Here is a 23576-nt window from a genome sequence, read left to right on the forward strand (position 1 = left end):
TCCTGTTCTTGCGCATGTGCAGTGGGAACAAAATTGCCCCAGTTTTAAAATGCAGTGCCCCATCAGTTTTCTCGGGCAGTTCAATAAAATAACCTTCGATTTTTTATGCTGCTCCTGTTGCCGAAAGTACCTAATGATACCCTCGCTGCCACACAGTACCAATGTAAAAGAAAGACTGAATTCCCAATTCAAAAATGACACCCATATAACACAATGCTACCAGCAGGGGATGCCCATTGAACGCCTGGGATTAATGACACTGCTTTCCCAGGAGCCAATGGACAAGCAGAAATTGCGCATCTGGCCATGGCCAGGTTGGACAGAAGTTCAGCCTTTAGGCTCAAGAAAGGGTAGTAAAAAAGGGAGGAAAATGTCAGGTCTGATCAGAGGAGAGCAAGCCAAGTTCCAGCACAGCTTTGAAAACTGACCATGTTGTGCTCCCATGCATAGTGTGGTCAGTTTTTAATAGCAAAGCAGAGGGACTGGCAGGAACACCAGGTATTTTACACATAGGAAGTAATACAAAGAGAACAGTATACATTTTCATACAAGTACATGGTACAACATACATTTATCAGAAATATGAAATGGGTTTACAAATTATTTAAATGGAGAAATTACTACTACTACTACTACTGGATGGGCTTCACCACTAAAGAAAAGCTGAAAAATGCCTGCAGGTCCATGGGGGATAGCTATGCATTAAGGATAGATAGATAGATAGATAGATAGATAGATAGATAGATAGATAGATAGATAGATAGATAGATAGATAGATAGATCTTGGCAGGAGGGAGGGGCCAGGAGAAAAAGAAGGTCCGAGGCTGCTCTGTGCAAAAACACTGCACAAAGCAGAAAAGTATGACATGTTTTTTTTTTTTAAACTTCAATATAACCAAGATCAGATAAGACAATAACCTAAATAGGTTTGAAGGGCAGCCTTTGTAGCACCAAGGGCCAAAAGAACCAGCCCACATCCTCCTCTTTGGTGCTCCTGGCCCTTCCCTCAGCTTGCTATGGGGGCACCCGAGTCGAGTTGCAGCTCTGTGTCCATTCAGAGATGGAGCCCCACTTTGATCTCTCTCTCCTGATTGGCTAACTGACTTTGACAGCAGCAAGATCAAAAGGGGGCCGCTGCTGTGTCTCAGACAATTAGGAGGGAGAGTCACGGACAGCCAAAGCACTCATGGACATTGCTGGATAGAGAAAGGGCTCACTGGGGGCAGCTGCTGCACACAGGAGGTTTTTTATCCTTAATAGAATGCATCAAGATAAAAAATCCTCTGACTTAAAAATCACTTTAACAATGAAGTGAGAGATCTCTGAACCAGAACGGGCAAGGTCAAGATTTGTCCTGTGAAGGAGGCGAGATGCTGATCTATACCAGATAGATTTGCAACCACGTAAAAGTCAACTTTCTAGCATTTCAATATGGTAGGGATGGTTGAATTCAATAAGCCCCTTACCTTCAAATAGCTATGCCACTAAAACCAGTGACTGCAAAGCAGCATGGTTAACTGGTCCTAGGGACAGAAGGTACAGAAGATCCAGGAGGGCCCACAGAAAGTCTGCTATGTCCAAATACTATTTCCTCCTGGGCCAGTTTAATGCAATGAGAATCGCCTGAATGTTTATCTTAAAAGGGGTTGTAAAGGTAAATGTTTTTTCAACTGACCCTTCGAAAGTCCCAGGCGCGTCCATGTGATCCTCTTCGGTTCCCAGCTTGGCCGTTGATTGGCTAGGCTGGACGGATTAATAGCAGCGCAGCCATTGGCTGGCGCTGCTGTCAATCACAGCAGGTGACGCGGCGTGCCGGGGGAGGGGCCGAGTGATACAGTCGGCGGCTATGCCCACCGCTGTATCACGGGAGAGTGCTGGCAAAAGCTTTCTACCAATGCGAGCTCACATGAAGGTAAAAAGCTTTTGCGAGGAGGAGCCGAGTCAGCCGCCGAGGGACCCCAGAAGACAGGGCTAGGGGACACTGTGCAAAACGAGCTGCACAGTGGAGGCAAGTATAACATGTTTGTACAGACTAGGCAGAAGATAGAGAGATGGGAAGGTGTAGATCAGGTGGAAGTGATCTTTGTCTCACCACAGCTTCTGCTGAAAATGCCTAAGGATCTCTGGACCTGGCAACACACTTGTCCAGTTTGTTGTTGAATATAGACACCAGAAGATTTTTACACACACACACACACACACACACCATGCGGCAAAGTGCTTGAAGCACCGCTGGATAGAGAGCCTTCTCCCCTGGATTCAGATGCCAACGACTGAGAAAATCCTCTTAGTATTCCATGTCTGGGATGTAAACAGCCGACAGGATTTTAAAGTGTAGTTCTGTCACTTCCTGGAATCCATCTGCCCTTAGCACAGGCATACGGGCGGAAGGGTGTACTTGGCCGAGAATGCCCCTCCATCCCTCCTTTAGACTCCAGGGATATACGACATTTGCCTTGGCACGGAAACCAGCAAGTGACTTAAGAAATGGAAGAAATAGGATTTGTTACTCATCGTAAAATTGAGTTAGTTGACAGACACAGCTGCTGCTTCTTTATCCATGGCCAAACAGGGTTTGATAGCCACACCTACTGGAGTAGGACACTAGGCAGAAAAAAAAAAAAAAAAAAAAGACTCAGCGCCTCCTATAGGCAGTCCTCTCTGGGTATAAAATCCCATCTCTGCCAATAGGCCTCCAGTCAGTTACAATCAGTATCAAAAGGAGAAAACTCCACAAAAGGGGTGGGTGTGTTGTCCGTTAATTAACTCAGAGAAGACATTTTACACTAACAAAAAAATAAATACCATTTTCTCTTGCATTCATTATTGATGGACACAGCCACTTCTTCCTAATCCATGACCAGGCAGGGATGTTTCTAAGCAGTGCCACAATGAGGAATGGGTAAACCAATCAATGGAGAAAAAACCCAGGTCAACATGCCAACAATCTGAACCACTCCAAAAGGTTCCCAGAGTCCAAAACAGCTGCCTGAAAAACTTTTGCGGCCAAAACTACACATAAACTTTATAGAATTAAGCAAATGTATGCACAGACAGCCAGGTCGCCCCTTGGCACGCTTAAGAAACAGATGCCTGGAGGTCGGAACACCAAGGAGGCGCTAACCACCCTGATGGCATGTGCCATAACAGAAGAGAGGATCCCTCCCCTTAAGGCATATGTCTGCCAAATCCAAAATGAGAAACCGTGGCAGAAAAAGCCTCCTTGCCTTGGATGAAACCACATCCAAGGAGTTCAAGGCCACCTCTTTGGGTGCCAAGGCCTAGGACACAGGATAGAAGGAGGAATGCCCTCATTCAAGTGAAAATAATAAAAGCACCTTCGGCAGAAAGGAACAGAAAGGTCGAAGCAGAACCTTGTCCACATGCAAGACCAGATAAGGCAGCTTACAGCACAAGGCCGCCAATTCCAACACCCGCCAAAGTGATAGAGTCTAGGAAGGCAACGCTCTGCAAGAGTGCAAGTGAGGGAATATCCCAGATGCCATCAAAGGGAGACTTCTGAAGAGCCAAAAACACAATTCAAATCCTATGGTGGCAACAGGGGGCACCACATGATGAACTTTTGAATGAAAGTACAGACCAAGGAATGCGTAGCCAAGGAAAGGTGAAAGAAAACAACTAGAACAGAGACTTGAAATCAAAGCAAGCTTCTGATCTATGCCACGGTGCAGGAAGTCCAAAACCTGAGCCACCGAGAAAGAGCAGGGCTGGAACCCCAGGTGTTCATACCAAATGATAGAGGCCCTCCTCCAGGTATGATAATAAATCTTCTGGAAGGTATACTTGGGAATCGCCAAAGCAGACAGCCCCCTGTCCCTCAGAACCTGGCTTTCAATAGTTCTCAGCGACGGATAGCAGAGTGGCCCCTGGATCAGAAAGTCCTCCTGAAGAGGCAGCCGTCGGGGAGCGACTGGTACCAATCACACCACGTCAGCGTACCATAGACGACAAGCCCAGTCCGGAGCCACCAGGATGACTGGGATCCATTCGGCCTCTAGCCTGCTCAACAGATGAGGTATGAGATGAAGGGGCGAAAAGGCGTAAAGGAGATTGTAATGCTCCCACGGCTCCACTAGTGCATCTTTCGCATCCGCCAAGGATCTTGCCACAAACCTGCAAACTGCTCTATTAAGGCAGGCACAAGGAGATCTGGCATCTCCCAGCAAAGACAGAGCTGATGGAACACCTTCGGGTATACTTTCTGTTCTGGAAGGCCAGAGACCGCAACCACCAGAGATGGGAGGCCCTCGTTGACCCCTCCAGGTGAATTTGAATGTCCAAGGCAGTGGGAGACCTGCTCCATTTCTATAGGATTTCCATCTGCAAGGTTTTCGTATGGTACAGAGTGGACAGAACCACTCATGCAAAAGCGCAGGGAGGGCCACCTGCAGGCCCAGAGCTGCTGCACCACAGACTGGAGCGTCCAGAGTTTGTCCGGTGGGAACACCACCTTGGCCTGCTCATAATACAGGATCAGCCCCCAAATACTCCAAGCACATGGGTGGGGTCAGATGTCCTGGAGAAAATGCATGGTAATCTCCACACTTTCCAAAGGTGACAAGTAAGTATCTGCCGGCAAGAGCAAGTCATCCAGGTAATTGATCAAAGAGATCCACTGTTGTCTCAGCAAAGCCAGGACCTTGGTAAACATCAAGAGAGCGGTGGCCAGACTAAAGAACAACACTACAAATTGATAAAGTGCATCCCAATAGCAAGTTGTAGGAAACGCTGATGTCCCCTGCAGAAGGGAATGTGCAGGTAAGTGTCTCTAAAGTCTGTGGACCAGAAACATCAGGTGAAGCAAGGCCACCAAACAATGGATGCCATTTTGAACATGTGGACCCTCACAAAAGCATTCTGGGCTTTGAGATGCAGGATCAGGCAAACACTAAACTGATTGGAATAAAATCCCCGAAACCGCTCTGATGCGGGCACCGAGACACTCCTAGAAGGATCAGATCCTTTACAGCACCATACAGAGCCCCCAGACGGGCCAGCGAGAGTCGCAGATCGGAGGGAAAGAACCTGCCTGGTGAAAAGGATAAATTTCTATTTTTTAGCCTGGGAGAATGATTTTTTTTTTGCCCACTTGTTGGGAATGAGGGAAGTCAACAGGCCCGGTAACTAGCGAAGCTCGCTCCACAGTGTTTAGAGATGGAAGGGAATCCAACAGAGTGTGCGGGTAAGGCTCCTGTGGCATATCCTCCTCTCCACCGAAGTGGGGGCTGTCAGGCAGGGGCAGCATTGACACAGACTTTAGGCGCCTGGTCATGTGTCCCTGCAAGACGCTAAACTCGCTGGTCGCCCCAGTCCAAGATGGGGCATAGCTGCGGCCCACAGAGCTGGTTAGAATGGGGTGACCATTGGATCTAGATTATTCAGCCCGTCACCTAGCCCAACTGCTGATAGAAGATCAAAGCCAAAATTACAGAAAAAAGTCCCAGCAGCAAACACGTCCATTCTCCGGAAGACACTAGACAGGAATGACTGGAGGCCAATAGCAGGAAGGGGGTTTTATACCCAGAGAGGACTGCCTATACGAGGTGGCAAGTCTTTTTTCAGCCAAGTGTCCTACTCCAGTAGGTGGGGGTGGGGCTATAAAACCCTGGATGGTCATTGATGAAGAAGCAGCAGACGCTCCCACTAGCATCGCAAAGTTCTCCTTCCCCTGATGTCATCTGGGACTTGTCACAGGTCCCGGAAGACTACAGGACCATTCACAAAGAGCAATGTGACTTGCACATGCGTAGTGGGCAGCTGACTGTAAAGCCAAAAGTCAGTCTGCTGTCTAGTTAGAATGCCGGTGCAGGGAACCTGTAAGTGAGAAAAGAACTAGTCCGGATGAGGAGGTGCCGGGAAATGGGCCCATTTATTCAAAGGCAGCAGCTGCTGACCTTTATTTACTTCTTACAAACTCGACAACCACTTTAAAGCACAAGTAAATATATTTTGTTTCCCATGTACCCAACACACACACACACACACACACACACACACTGACCCCCCCCCCCCACCCACCATGTACCCAACACACACACACACACACACACTGACCCCCCCCTACCCACCATGTACCCAACACACACACACACACACACACACACACACACACACACACACACACACACACACACACACACACACACTGACCCCCCCCCCCCCACCATGTACCCAACACACACTGACCCCCCCACCATGTACCCAACACACACACACACACACACACACACACACTGACCCCCACCCACCACACACACACACACACACACACACACACACACACACACACACTGACCCCCCCTACCCACCATGTACCCAACACACACACACACACACACACACACACTGACCCCCCCCCCCCACCATGTACCCAACACACACTGACCCCCCCACCATGTACCCAACACACACACACACACACACACACACACTGACCCCCCACCACCATGTACCCAACACACACTGACCCCCCACCACCATGTACCCAACACACACACTGACCCCCCCACCACCATGTACCCAACACACACACACACACACACACACACACACACACAGACCCCCCACCACCATGTACCCAACACACACACTGACCCCCCCACCACCATGTACCACACACACACACACACACACACACACACACACACACACACACACACACTGACCCCCCACCACCATGTACCCAACACACACACTGACCCCCCCACCACCATGTACCCAACACACACACTGACCCCCCACCACCATGTACCCAACACACACACTGACCCACCACCACCACCATGTACCCAACACACACACTGACCCACCACCACCATGTACCCAACACACACACTGACCCCCCACCACCATGTACCCAACACACACACTGACCCCCCACCACCATGTACCCAACACACACACTGACCCCCCACCACCATGTACCCAACACACACACTGACCCCCCACCACCATGTACCCAACACACACACTGACCCCCCACCACCATGTACCCAACACACACACTGACCCCCCACCACCATGTACCCAACACACACACTGACCCCCCACCACCATGTACCCAACACACACACACACCACCCCCCCGCCCCCACCATGTACCCAACAAACAAAAAAACACACACACACACACACACGTACGTACGTACGTACGTACGTACGTACGTACGTACCAAACACACACACTGACCACCCCCCTGCCCCCACCATGTACCCAACACACTGACCACCGACCCCATGTACCACACACACACACACACACACACACACACACACACACACACTGACCCCCCCAATATGTACCCAACACACACACACACACTGACCCCCCCCACCATGTACCCAACACACACACACTGACCCCCCACCATGTACCCAACACACACACTGACCCCCCACCATGTACCCAACACACACACACACCACCACCCCCCCGCCCCACCATGTACCCAACAAACACACACACACACACACACACACACACACACACTGACCACCCCCCTGCCCCCACCATGTACCCAACACACACACTGACCACCGCCCCCACCATGTACCCAACAAACACACACACACACACACACACCGCCCCCACCATGTACCCAACACACAAACTGACCACCCCCCCGCCATGTACCCAACACACACACACACAGACCACCCCCCCGCCATGTACCCAACACACAGAGGATACAACACCCCCCACCATGTACCCAACACACACACACACACACACACACACACACACACTGACCCCCCCCCCTCCACCATGTACACAACATACACTGACCCCCCCCCCTCCACCATGTACACAACATACACTGACCCCCCCCACCACCACCACCATGCACTCAACACACACTAACCCCCCCCCATACCCAACACACACACACACCGACCCCCCACCACCATCCATGTACCCAACACACACACTTACCCCCCCCCCCCCACCGACCACCATGTTCCCGCACACACTAATCCCCCCCCCCCCGCATATACCTACCACACACACACACTGACCTCCCCATGTCACAAACACACAGACAGCCCCCCCATGTCGCGCACACAGACAGCCGCCCCCCCCCATGTCACACACAGCCCCCCCCCCCCATGTCACACACAAACTCAAATGTACGATACACACAGCCCCTCCATGTACCAAACTCCCCCCCGCCCCCAATGTACCACATACACAGCCCCCTCCCATATCATGTACCCAACACACGCCCCCCCCCCCCCCATATCATGTACCCAACACACGCCCCCCCCATATCATGTACCCAACACACGCCCCCCCATATCATGTACCCAACACACGCCCCCCCATATCCTGTACCCAACACACACCCCCCCCCCCCATATCATGTACCCAACACACACGCCCCCCCCCCCATATCATGTACCCAACACACGCCCCCCCCCCATATCATGTACCCGACACACGCCCCCCCACCCCATATCATGTACCCGACACACGCCCCCCCCCCCATATCATGTACCCGACACACGACCCCCCCCCATATCATGTACCCGACACACGCCCCCCCCCCATATCATGTACCCAACACACGCCCCCCCCCCATATCATGTACCCGACACACGCCCCCCCCCCATATCATGTACCCGACACACGCCCCCCCCCCCATATCATGTACCCGACACACGCCGCCCCCCCCCCATATCATGTACCCGACACACGCCCCCCCCATATCATGTACCCGACACACGCCCCCCCCCCATATCATGTACCCGACACACGCCCCCCCCCCATATCATGTACCCGACACACGCCCCCCCCCATATCATGTACCCGACACACGCCCCCCCCATATCATGTACCCGACACACGCCCCCCCCCATATCATGTACCCGACACACGCCCCCCCCCCCCATATCATGTACCCGACACACGCCCCCCCCCCCCCCATATCATGTACCCGACACACGCCCCCCCCCCCATATCATGTACCCGACACACGCCCCCCCCATATCATGTACCCGACACACGCCCCCCCCCATATCATGTACCCGACACACGCCCCCCCATATCATGTACCCAACACACGCCCCCCCCCCCATATCATGTAACCAACACACCCCCCCCCCCATATCATGTACCCAACACGCCCCCCCCCATATCATGTACCCAACACACGCCCCCCCCTCATATCATGTACCCAACACACGCCCCCCCCTCATATCATGTACCCAACACACGCCCCCCCCTCATATCATGTACCCAACACACGCCACCCCCATATCCATGTACCCAACACACGCCCCCCCATATCCATGTACCCAACACACGCCCCCCCATATCCATGTACCCAACACACGCCCCCCCATATCCATGTACCCAACACACACACACACACACACACACACACACACACACACACACACACACACACACACTGACCATCCCCCCGCCCCCACCATGTACCCAACACACAAACTGACCACCCCCCCGCCCCCATGTACCCAACACACACACTGACCGCCCCCATGTACCCAACACACACACACACACACACACACACAGACCACCCCCCCACCCCCATGTACCCAACACACACACACACAGACCACCCCACCATGTACCCAACACACACACACACACACTAACCCCCCCCGCCACCACCATGTACCCAACATACACTGACCCCCCCCCCCCCATGTACCCAACACACACTGACCCCCCCCCACCATGTACCCAACACACACTGACCCCCCCCCCCCCCCATGTACCCAACACACACTGACCCCCCCCCCATACCCAACACACACTGACCCCCCCCCCCCATACCCAACACACACTGACCCCCCCCCATACCCACCACACACACACACACACACACACACACACACACACACACACACACACATACCGACCCCCCCACCACATACACTGACCCCTCCCACCACCATCCATATCATGTACCCAACACACGCCCCCCCCTCATATCATGTACCCAACACACGCCCCCCCCATATCCATGTACCCAACACACGCCCCCCCCATATCCATGTACCCAACACACGCCCCCCCATATCCATGTACCCAACACACACACACACACACTGACCATCCCCCCGCCCCCACCATGTACCCAACACACAAACTGACCACCCCCCCGCCCCCATGTACCAAACACACACACACACTGACCCCCCCGCCACCACCATGTACCCAACATACACTGCCCCCCCCCCCATGTACCCAACATACACTGACCCCCCCCCCCACCATGTACCCAACACACACTGACCCCCCCCCCCATGTACCCAACACACACTGACCCCCCCCCCCCATGTACCCAACACACACTGACCCCCCCCCCCATGTACCCAACACACACTGACCCCCCCCCCCATACCCAACACACACTGACCCCCCCCCCCCATACCCAACACACACTGACCCCCCCCCCCATACCCACCACACACTAACCCCCCCCCATACCCACCACACACTAACCCCCCCCCCATACCCACCACACACTCACCCCCCCCCCCATCTCCCCCACCCACACACACACACACACACACACACACACACACTCTGACCCCCCCACCACATACACTGACCCCTCCCACCACCATCCATGTACCCAACACACACACACACACACACACACACACACCGCTGCCCCATGTACCCCACAAACACACACACACACACACCTCCCCATGTCACACACAGACAGCCCCCCCCCCCATGTACCATACACATACACATACACACACACACACACACACACACACACACACACACACACACACACACACACACACACACACACACACACACACACACACACACACCCCCTCCATGTACCAAACCCCCCCCCCCATGTAACCGACACACGCCCCCCCCCATATCATGTACCCGACACACGCCGCCCCCATATATCATGTACCCGACACACGCCCCCCCATATATCATGTACCCGACACAACGCCCCCCCCCCCCCAATATATCATGTACCCGACACACGCCCCCCCCCCCCAATATATCATGTACCCGACACACCCCCCCCCCCCCATATATCATGTACCCGACACACGCCCCCCCCCCCAATATATCATGTACCCGACACACGCCCCCCCCCCCCCCCAATATATCATGTACCCGACACACGCCCCCCCCCCCCCAATATATCATGTACCCGACACACGCCCCCCCCCCATATATCATGTACCCGACACACGCCCCCCCCCATATATCATGTACCCGACACACGCCCCCCCATATATATCATGTACCCGACACACGCCCCCCCCATATATATCATGTACCCGACACACGCCCCCCCCCCCATATATCATGTACCCGACACACGCCCCCCCATATATCATGTACCCGACACACGCCCCCCCATATATCATGTACCCGACACACGCCCCCCCATATATCATGTACCCGACACACGCCCCCCCCCCCCCCCATTTATCATGTACCCGACACACGCCCCCCCCCCCCCCATTTATCATGTACCCGACACACGCCCCCCCCCCCCCATATATCATGTACCCGACACACCCCCCCCCCCCCATATATCATGTACCCGACACACCCCCCCCCCCCCATATATCATGTACCCGACACACGCCCCCCCCCCCCATATATCATGTACCCGACACACGCCCCCCCCCCCATATATCATGTACCCGACACACGCCCCCCCCCAATATATCATGTACCCGACACACGCCCCCCCCCATATATCATGTACCCGACACACGCCCCCCCCCATATATCATGTACCCGACACACGCCCCCCCCCATATATCATGTACCCGACACACGCCCCCCCCCCATATATCATGTACCCGACACACGCCCCCCCCCCATATATCATGTACCCGACACACGCCCCCCCCCATATATCATGTACCCGACACACGCCCCCCCCCATATATCATGTACCCGACACACGCCCCCCCCCATATATCATGTACCCGACACACGCCCCCCCCCCATATATCATGTACCCGACACACCCCCCCCCCCATATATCATGTACCCGACACACGCCCCCCCCATATATCATGTACCAGACACACGCCCCCCCCCATATCATGTACCCAACACACGCCCCCCCCATCATGTACCCAACACACGCCCCCCCCCCATATCATGTACCCAACACACGCCCCCACCCCATATCATGTACCCAACATACAGCCCCCCCATCATGTACCCAACATACAGCCCCCCCATCATCATGTACCCAACATACAGCCCCCCCATCATCATGTACCCAACATACAGCCCCCCCCATCATGTACCCAACATATACCCCCCCCCCATCATCATGTACCTAACATACCCCCCCCCCCATCATCATGTACCTAACATACACCCCCCCCCATCATCATGTACCTAACATACACCCCCCCCCCCCATCATCATGTACCTAACATACACCCCCCCCCCATCATCATGTACCTAACATACACCCCCCCCCCCATCATCATGTACCTAACATACACCCCCCCCTATCATCATGTACCTAACATATACCCCCCCTATCATCATGTACCTAACATATACCCCCCCCCCCCCCATCATCATGTACCTAACATACACCACCCCCATCATCATGTACCTAACATTTACCCCTCCCCATCATCATGTACCTAACATATACCCCCCCCCCATCATCATGTACCTAACATTTACCCCTCCCCATCATCATGTACCCAACATATACCACCCCCATCATGTACCTAACATATATCATGTACCCAACGCCCCCTCCATCATGTACCCAACAAACACACACCCAGCCCCATCATGTACCCAACATACACCCCCCCCCCCATCCCCATTTATCCAACACAGCACCCCTCTTCATTCATGTACCTGACACACTCTCCACCCCATTTCATTTACCTAACACACAACACCCCCCCCCCCCCATATTCCCCTAGTACCCCGTTCCATGTACCTAACCCCCTCACCCCAATATTTCCATAACACAGCACCCCCTCCATTTATCTAACACACATATTGAACCCCCCCTTATTTCCCTGACATACAGCACCCACTCCATGTACCCCCCCCCCCCCCCCCCATTTACCTGGCACACACATCCCCCCTCCACGTACCTAGCAGTAACAGCTTCAGCTCCCGCCTGGAGTCCTTCTTGTCCTTCTTCAGCTGCTTCTCGATCTCGGCATTGATCCTTTTTGACTCCTTCACCTCCTCACTCAGACAGCAGGCCATCATGGAGTCCAGAGTCATCCCTTCCCCCCGGCACTGTGGCCCGCACCGGGGGCCTCTCCCTCCCGGGGGGGAGACGTTCGCTCACTGGCCCGAATCCGGAGCCTGGTCACAGGGCGCCGAGCATCCAGCCGAGAATACTGGAGGAGGGCGGACACCAATCTCTTCCCCACCCTAGCTGGCCGTACCCGGGATTTCCGCTCCTCCAGCCCTCGGAGCCGCCACAACCTACCCTGACGGCTAGAAACAGGCTGGGAAGGACTTGTCAGCTGCCCAATCAACAACACCGAGGTCACGGGACATGGGGTTGGGCGGGACTTCACGCACATTAGGGTTGGTTGCCTGCTTCGAGCTGAAGTCGAGGCTGCTCGCAGAGAACTGTGGGAAGTTCTAAGGCGGATGGCGTACCGATAGGGTTGTCATAGAGACTAGGGCCTGTGTCTTACTAGGCCTACATTGCAGAAAACTGCACTGTTTTGGTTCCATTGATCAAATAACTGCCACCTATCAATGTACGATAGATTGACAACTTGGTTTACATGGAAACAGCCATAATTCTACTGTTATTCTATGTACTTGCCACTTGATCTCCAGAAGGTTTTCCCCTTCATGACCAGGGCAGTTTTGCTATTTAGAACTGTGCTACTTTAACCAGCAATTGCAACACTGTACGTAGATTAGATTATATATATATATATATATATATATATATATATATATATATATATATATATATATATATATATATATATATACACACACAGAGCTTTGTTTTGGTGAGATTTGATCAGCACTGTTTTTTTTATATTTAGAAAAAAATATATTTTCTACTTTCTGTTATAAAACATAGCCATATATGTAGGTCAAAATGTATTCTGCTACATGTCTGTTAAATAAAAAAAAAAAAAGAAATCCCAATAAGTATATACATTGGTTTGTGTGAAAGATATACCTACCTCCCAACCGGCCCGGACTCGCCAGGGCCGTACCAGGATTTTATTCAAAGTGTAAGTTCGCCTTTACAGAAAAATCTGTAAGGTGAACTTGCACAGGACCCTCCCCACCCCTCCGTCCCACTAACCTGCAGCGTGGCGACCTTCCATTCTGATCCCGCACTGGGAGGACAGTCTACGCGGGTTCTGATTGGTCGGCGGCACCTGTGTGCATGCTCCTAAACATCCCTTCTGACAGTGTACGTTTAGGAGATTAAGTTCTGTGGATTTCTAAGCCTGGTGAGTCAGCTATAGCAGGGCTCAGAATGGGAGATCGCTGCACTGCGGGACCAGAGGGGAGGGGATCCTGTGTAAGTTCACCTTACAGATTTTTCTGTAAAGGTAAACTTACCCTTCAAATCCTGGTGTCTCGGGAGTCCGGCTAAATCCTGGAGCCCACACCTAACCCACATCTCGCCCGGGGTCCCACACCAGTGCCGCAATTGCATGATGGCAGCAGGCACTTCTCTCCCCGACAGGCTGCCTGTATGAGTTCTCACAGCAGGGGTGGGGGGCGCCATGGGCAGGTAACAACCTTTCATGCTGCCAAGAGAGATTGGGGGGGGGGGGTTAGAGTATATGTGCTAGGGCAGGGCTCAAAATTTCAAGCCCTAAACTACCAGCCAGGCCTCAAGAGTTACTCGCCACCAGTTGCCCCACCTAATTCATACACTGCCCTGCGCCTAATTGCACCCGTAAACACGCCCTCGTAGATTATCTCATGGAATGACAATGTTTTATGCAGAATCAAGTTACAAAATTAAATATTACCAACAAAAACTTTAACAAAATGGGACAGGGCACTGGGGGCAGACCAGAGGGACAGGGCACTAGAACTGGATCTCTTCCCCATTCTCTTGCTGTCTCCTCTGCAACTCCCATCCATCCTCTCTCTCTCTCTCTCCCATTCATCTCATCATCAGGAGCCTGTGTGTGCGGCTCCACGCTTGCATGTCCCCACTTCCCCCCATTTATTCAGGCTGGCAGAGAGGAGAGGAGCTGCAGCACAGCGGGAGGGAGTACAATCCAGCGCTGAGATCCACATAACTGCACAGCCATTGACACCATAGCACAGCGCACACTGACAGCGCACAGCACACATTGAGACCAGTCTGTTCACAGTGCTCAGGCTAAACTGCTGGACACTTACATAGAGCACAAGGAGAAGAAACTGCACAAACTAGAAGGCTGCCACTCTCATGTCAGGGCAACTTTCAGTGAGCGCTGCACCGGAGTGGTCATTTTTGCAATCCTCCACCTCACTCATTACTTTCTGCTCTCCAGCTACATTGGTCGGGGCCCAGGGGAGGGGGGCAGGCTCAGAGAGGTCATACTGTTGGGTGCCATGGCTTAATGAGAATTGTAAGGAGAGCACCTGTGTACTGCTCTGCCTGTGCGCGGCTCACCAGACTACTTTTCCCGAGCATGCACCTTTCCTCTTCGGCCGCCAATATCATCGGGACTCTAAGTGTAGGCACAGATTGGAGGGAGATTTGTCATGCAGCCCTGTCATCACTCGCCCCCAACTTAAATCCACTCGCCAAATGCTAGTAGGCGAGTGGAAATTTTGAGGGCTGTGCTAGGGGGTGCTTTGGGAGGGGAGAGGACATGTGCAAGAAGGAGGGGGGTGAATTTAAAATTTAACCCCCATCACAATTCCTCTCCCTTCCCAAAAGACCCCCTAGCACAGAGGTGCCCAACCTTTTGAAGAGTGAGGGCCACTTAAGCGGCTTGGTAACTGGTCACAGGCCACAATGATCGGAGCAGGTGAATGGTGAACACGGACATAGCCCGTTCTACTCTATGGGTCCTCCGATCCACCCAGATAGAAGGGTATGGATCACTTTCTGTTTTTTTAGCAGATCGAATTGGAAGTAAGCTGCTCCATAGAGGTGAATGGAGGGTCCAATTGGGCCTACCTAAAAAACAGACAGGCCAACCTTATCGGTCTGAACATGTGACAGGGGCCTAAGGCTGCTTTCACACTGATGTGCTGTCGTTTACACGCACCTGTGGTTTTCCTGCACATTAGCTGCACTTTTCCATAGAATTCTATTATATCTTGCAAGTGTGGTTTCCTCATCAGGCTCTGGGCTTGTCTCGTCGTTCGACAAATTATTATTTGCAGACACCTGCTTATCATCAGACTCCGCCATGTCGTCTGTGTGCCGAAAGAGAAGGAGCGGGGAACATTCGAGAAAGAACGTCATGGGCAGGCGACGTGTGCGGAGTGTCATGCATGCATAGTGTATATAAAGCTTACACACATGTGTCGTACCTACGTTCTGTGTGCGGAGATAGGAGTAAAGTGACGAACGTCAGACCGAAGGTATGTTTTTTACTTGGGAAATTAGTGGCCTATACTGCATAGGGATTGAAGGCCTATATGGGGATAAAGATTACTAGAGTTTAGACTGTGATGACATTAGTATTTTTGTCTTGTGTTTTGTCTTGCAGAAATAATGAATCCATTTCTTGCGAAAGATTTTTTGATTGAATTGATTGATAGATTAAAGAGAAAGTATTAGCCCATTATGTGACACTTACCTGCAAAAGAATCCAGCGATGTCCCCACTGCAGAAAGCATCCATCTTCTGTCTCCTCTTCCTTCCGAGCTGCGGACTCTAGCGATGTGATTCGCCGGAGCCACGTGACGTCATTCCCGCGCATGCGCACGAGAGCCGCAATTCACGGCACAGGCTGGCACTTAGTTTTGTTTCTTCCCCGCGCATGCGCCACTAACATTTGCGGTGGACTACAAGTGAAATATCTCCTTAACGGCGCACGTTTAGGAGATATTTCCACTACCTATAGGTAAGCCTTATTCTAGGCTTACTTATAGGTAGAAGTAGTCAAAGGCGCGTTACAACCACTTTAAGGGAGCTGCCCGCTCTGTGGGAGACAAAAAAAAACATCCATAGAAAAAGGGGTAAGGACAGCAGCACTGGAGACCCTGCCCCACGCAACCAACAGCTGGATACTAAAATTGGGACCTTGAGAGTGACATACAGGAGTGAGCGCTTTAAGTTCCTGGCTTCTCAGAGGTTAGGAGCAGCAGCAGGGAAGGTATACGTCCCGAAGTTGTGGTATTACCAGAGATTGTCCTTTCTAAATGACCACCTTGAAGCAAGGCCATCACTCTCTAGTCTTCCCTGCAGCCAAACTGAGCCTTCTCTGGAGCAAGAAGAGCCTTCCATCCTGGAAGAAGAACCGGATATGGCCATCTGGAGCCTGGTATAGTATTTTCTAAACATTTATTGTGATAAAATGAATGCTGTAAAATAGATGTTAATATGGAAAGAAAAGAAAAATGTTTAATCAAAAAGTGTTTTACGCAGGAGAGATATGGGAGGAGGCACTTCACACTGTTAATACCTGTTTGCTTAATGTGTCGCAGAAGGTGTCGCAATTATATATCTTGTTAAGAGTACACTTTACCCCTGTGAAATTGTTTAAAATGGGTAGGGCACCTGACCCATTGTGTGGCAGATGCAGGACGGTGCCTGGAGATCTGATTCACCTGCTCTGGCGTTGCCCCAAACTCCATAGATTCTGGTCGGAGGTGCTGACTACACTTAATTCGGTGTTCCAGACCACCGTCCCCCTCGATCCCATTTGTTGCCTGCTCGAAGCTCTGGAATGGGTGATACCGGAGGAGGTGACTCGAGTGGCATTTGCCAGAGCACTGTTTCAGGCGAGGAAGACCATCCTTGTACATTGGAAATCTGTGGCACCGCCCAAGGTCAAAACATGGATACAGTACATGGGTAACATGCTCCTGATGGAGAAATATATATATCAGCACTGGGGAAATGCAGGCAAATTTGTTAAGCTATGGGATCCCTGGCTGGCCGTGCCTGGCCTAAGCCCCCCGGAACTTTTACAGCTGATTGCGGTGTGTTACACCCATGACACACTGATGTGTCGTATCAATACCTCTGATTGTTGTACTGTACTTCATGTTTTCATACTCTGTATGTTTTTGTGAGCAATAAAAACTGTGCAAATTAACTTTTAATTAATCGATTAATCTTTATTTTTTTTGATCGATCAAAATCTTTTTGATCGTTTACAATTCTTTTGATTGGTACTCACCTCTCCGCTGGCTTCTGGGCCTTCGGGGAGTTCTGTCGGAGATCCAGTAACGTCACGGACACCGGCGGGGCTTGCCATGTCCATCTGAAGGGCTCCTATGCTGTGCCTTCATATCTGCATGCCGACGGGACCTTACTATCTGCCAAACGCAAGGGCTGTTACACTTCCCTCTATCACTTCCCTCTATCAACCTGGGATTCTACAACCATCCACTGGAAGTTGTGATAGTTCCCTTCATGGGACATCTACATGCCGACGGACTGATGTTAACCTCTCCTCATCTGTATTCAGCAGTGGTATCGTTGTACACATTTTTATACCAGTATCATACTTAGCTACATGTTTTTATGACTGCTTTTGCTACCGTTTGGTATTACTCGCACCATGTTGTTGGTAGCTGCACTGGGAATCAGCCTTCAAGGAGATCAGCTAAAAGTAGTTGGATCTGTATGTGCGTTATAATTAATCAAAATTAGTCGATTAATCGATAAAAAAAAAAACGATTAATCGAACAGAACATTTTTGATCAGTAACAGCCCTAATAAAAACCTTTCTGATTAAAAAAAAAAAGAAGTGTTTTACACATTCTGAGAATGCACGTTTTTTTAAGCATACACACGACCGGTTTTCTTGTCGTAAAACAGTCCGACGAGAATAACGACGAGAAAATTGAGAATCCCGACAAGAAAATATAGAGGAGGTTCTCTATTTTTCTTGTCGAGATTCCAGGCAGTTTTCTCAACAAAAAAACATATGCCGCCTACACACGTTGTTTTTAAAAAATGTAATTCAAAATGATCGTGTGTGGGCTTCACATCATTTTTCGGGTTCTGAAAAACGACAAAAAAAAAATTCTAACATGCTGCATTTTTTAACAACTGTAAACCTTGGGGGTCCTTAAGCTCCGCGAGACAAGTGCGTAAAACCGTGTCAGTAAAGCAAAGGGTCTTTATTGGTGACCAAACAAAACAAAATAAAGCTTTTCTTCAGCATCCAAAACGTCACAACAAAAGTCCTGCTTGTTTCCAGCATAAATTAGGAAAAAGTCTTTCTTCAGAAAAAACAACCAAAAGAAAGGCACATACGTTTTTAGTAAGAAGTCCTCCAGACCTTCCCTGCAGACACAGCTTCACTTCCATTCGGTTGGAGCAAAACCACCTGTCGTTCAGAAGGCAGATCAAGACCCTGCTTTTCTGATGGCATGAGACACAAACAACCAGCGCCCAGAGGCGATTCAGTTCGCATGTGCCGCGCTATATAAATTTTTCATTCATTCATTCATTCATTCATTCCAAACTACTCAAAGGTCCTCTCTGAGCAGCTAGCAGACTTCCATCTTGTCCTCACAGGTGCACTCTCCCAACTCACTCACTCCCTCCAGCATCACTTCCTGCTTTAATGGGTGGTTGTCTGTGAGATTTTAACCCCTTGTGCGCTGGCTTCCAGGGTTTAGGAGTGGAGGCTCCATCCCACCCAAATAACACTTTGGAGCCTCCAAAATTCCAGGCCCCAAACTACTTTATTAAGATAGAGAAGACTGCGAGCCAGTCCTCTCTGAATTAGCGCCTGCCTGGAACTTTTCACCCACTTTTGGGTGACCCCCTGAACCTTCTACCTCTATTTAAATGGACCATAGTCCAAACAGTGGTGCCGTATAGCACCCGTCCAGGACCCACCCCCGGTGTCCTGTACACAACGTTTTAAACTATGTCGTTTTTCGGGTTGTAAAAAATGATCGTGTGTGGGCTAAAACGACGTTAAAAACCCACGCATGCTCAGAAGCAAGTTATGAGACGGGAGCGCTCGTTCTGGTAAAACTACCATTGGTAATGGAGTAAGCACATTCATCACGCTGTAACAGACAGAAAAGCGCGAATTGTCTTTTACTAACACGGAATCAGCTAAAGCAGCCCCAAGGGTGGCGTCATCCACATGGAACTTCCCCTTTATAGTGCCGTCGTACGTGTTGTACGTCACCGCGCTTTGCTAGAGCATTTTTTAAAAACGATGGTGTGTGGGCAATGTCGTTTTAATGATGAAGTTGGAAAAACGTCGTTTTTTCTACATGCCGAAAAACTGTTTTTTTTCATGCCGAAAAATGATCGTGTGTACGCGGCAATAGGCACAAACAGTTTTCTATGCAAAAAACTCTGCCAGCAGTTTTCTTGCTGTTTCTGGCCGAGAAAACCGTGCGTGTACGAGGCTTAAGACAACATTAATACATGCAATTCCACTCTGGGAAAACTGTATATCTGTGCCTTTGTACTGGATACTAACTGTGGACTATAATCACCTCTCCACACTGACAGCCATGCTCTGCTATAATTTCAATTAAAGCTGTCTCTGTGGGGTTAGCAATTTGACTCAATCAACCACTCCTAACAGGGGTCTTCTTTTGCAAAAAATAGGTTTCTAATTAAACCTAGTGACAGGATGGACTTTGTTATGTATGGTATATGCCACTGAGATCAGAAGTCTGATCCACAAATATTACCTACGATTATTAACAATAGCCTTGTTATAGGTGTGTGTGTGCATGCATGGTTTGAGTGTGATGCAGCTGCTCTTAAACAGACAACGTTGTCTAATTTTAATATGATCTTGGTGTTGGTGGTGGGTACTTTTTTGTAATAATATATTTTTCTAATAAAATGTATCCCTTATTAAGCAGCATTGTCCGCCTGTGTCTCTTCACAGTGGGAATCTTTCCCCTGTAACCCTTTTCTCTCTATAGCATTTAGGCACAGAGACCGCACCTATTACTGGTGTGTCTGCAAATTTTGGGACACCACACGGGTATACTGCACACCCAGTATGGTGGTAATTAATAGTGAGTATTGAACTCCAAACAATTTTTCTATATACCCCTGGACCTCTGCATTCATAGCATAACACTCCTTTCCCTTGCACTCTGTGCATTATATACTCCTGGACTCCTGCGTTCTGAGCATAACACTACTGTCCCCTGCCCTCTGTGTATTGCATACTCCTGACCCCTGCATTCTGTGAATAATATTGCTGTCCCCTGCATTCTGTGCATTATGTACTCCCGGACCCCTGCATCCTGAGCATTACACTCCCGTACTCTGCATTATGTACTCCTTACCCCTCCATTCTGTACATTATGTGCTCTTAACCCCTGCATTCTGTGCATAATACTCCTGCCCCCTGCATTCTGTGCATTACTGACCCCTGCTATATGTGTGTCCTTTACTTCTAAAGCCAGTACTGACTATAGAACTATGTGTGTTACATACTCCTGATCTTGAATCAAGGACAGGCAGATGCTCACAGGCCACTAAAAGAGGGCAAGCAGGCTCTGTGTCTACAGCCAACAGTGCTGGTCGTGGACACGGTGCATCCTCAGCACGTGGCCGTGGGGCACGCTTGTCCTTTTTTTCTGCAGCTGGCCATGTTATTGAGCCACAACATGCAAAACAGTTGGTGGAGTGGATAACAAAGCCGTCCTCATCCTCTGTCACCCAGGCTCAGAGTACTTTGCCTGGCAATGCAGCTGCCAAAGTGGCCTATTCCATCAGCTCAATGTTATCAGTCACTCCTTCCCTAGCCCCACCATCATGCACGAAGGAGTCCCCCAAACTTTTCGACCACAGTGTCGGGTACATGCTGCCGGAGGATTCGCAGCATTTTGAAGGCTACCCAGGTTGAGGATGAAGGCAGTAACGTGAGCCCAGAGAGAGAGGGTGCCCAAGAAGGACAAGAAACTGGCAGTCATGTTCCCTTAGCTGCAGCATACTGCCAATTTTTCTCCAGTGACGAGAAGGGAGGGGATGATGAGGTCATTGACTATACCTGGGTGCCTGATAGAAGGGAGGAGGAGGCACATCTCCAACGAGGCAGGATGCTCTCCAGGGGCCAGATTTAGGGCAGCCACCTGACTGCATAACACCGCAGAGCTATGCATGTGCAGGGTGCTGCTCACTGCGTATTTTGAAAAGTTCTTTGGTGTGGGCCTTTTTTGACACGTGTGCAGCAGATCGCACCATTGCTTTTTGCAATTTATTTCTGAAACGTATCAAGCGTGGCCAAAACAGTAGCCTCTTGGGCACCACATGCTTGACCAGACATATGTCGACCTTCTATGCAGTCCATTGGCAACAGTACTTAAAGACCCACACCAAAAAACAAGGTGGACCTCTCCTTGCTCCTCATCAGCTGGGATCTCCAACCCCACTATACCTCCAGTACAAGATTGGGGGGGCGTGGCCGGATGCATGAGGGAGCGAGCGTGTTGGTGTGAGTGTGTGAGTCTCCACTCCACTCCCCCTCCCCGGGGGTTTTTGAAAATCATGCCGGCTTTGGAGCACCAAGAACGGGTCTCTAACCCATGGAAGTCGCTAGTGTAATGCGGCATTAGTTTGCACTAGTTTGCCTTCTATATGGACTGGTAGAGGTCGGTGTTTGTACCATATGCCGACACGTTGTTATTACCTGGCGTGCGGAGGAGAAGACAAGTGCTGCGATCCTGGCAAGTCTCACTAATGCTTGGTGCCTAGTGTGCCTAGTGTGGAGCGGCGTGAGGAGCATTTGACATCCACTGTCCTACTCTCCTACTGTCCTAGAGTGTCCGTCGGCCGGCTGGATTAGGGACAGAGTTGGGCTCGGAGGCCAGCTTCAGTGAGCTGGAGGAGCCGTAGGCAGAACGGAGCGCAGGGGCTGCTCGAGCTCTCGCGAGATCACACTGTCAAGTGTGAGCACGGTCTGTCTCTCTACCCTGGCGGCATACACCACAAACAGGAGCCAGCGAGCCAGTGAGGGGTGACGGAGGCATTGGGTGTATGCACAGAGTACCAGTGCAGATGGACAGTTAAAAAAACTGTTGGATGCCAGGTAAGGGCAATATTTATTTCTTTATGGTATTGCCTATACTGCCCACACTCATCCCAGCATTGAAAATAACTTTACTGCCTGTGGCAGGCTGATGGGACAAATAACTGGCTGCACAATATACAACAGTGGAAAAAACAAGTAACATTAATACTGCATTATTGGCAGCTATCATTTATCAATACCCCTGAGCTTTTAAGGCTATTTTTTTTTTTTTTTTGCAATAGATGAGTCACGGTTATGGTCAGGGCTCAAGTCCTGCGGGAACGCGTGGGAACGGAGTTCCTGCACTTTTTTTACAGCAGGAACGCAGTTCCCTTTGCAGGACTAGAGCAGCCGAGCCAATCCTTCACTAAGTGGTGATGCCCAGCTTGAGTCACTGTCAGGGGCAGGCG

The 23576-nt window shown here is 50.8% G+C and overlaps 1 protein-coding gene across 3 annotated transcripts in view; it reads right to left on the reverse strand.

Annotated features, from left to right (window-relative positions):
- Positions 1-13551, reverse strand: part of LOC120909973 (guanine nucleotide-binding protein subunit alpha-11) — a 142303-nt gene extending 128752 nt beyond the window's left edge. The window contains exon 1 of one of the 3 annotated variants that reach the window (XM_040321780.1): positions 13132-13548. In XM_040321780.1, the coding sequence (XP_040177714.1) occupies positions 13132-13267 (136 nt within the window). In that variant the 5' untranslated portion in view covers positions 13268-13548. Of the gene's footprint in view, positions 1-13131 lie in introns of all 3 variants that reach the window. The other 2 variants (XM_040321788.1, XM_040321798.1) reach the window with 2 other exon arrangements.
- Between the last annotated feature and the right edge of the window lie 10025 nt (positions 13552-23576).

Source organism: Rana temporaria, chromosome 1, assembly GCF_905171775.1.
Source record: "Rana temporaria chromosome 1, aRanTem1.1, whole genome shotgun sequence".
Classification (NCBI taxonomy): Eukaryota; Metazoa; Chordata; class Amphibia; order Anura; family Ranidae; genus Rana; species Rana temporaria.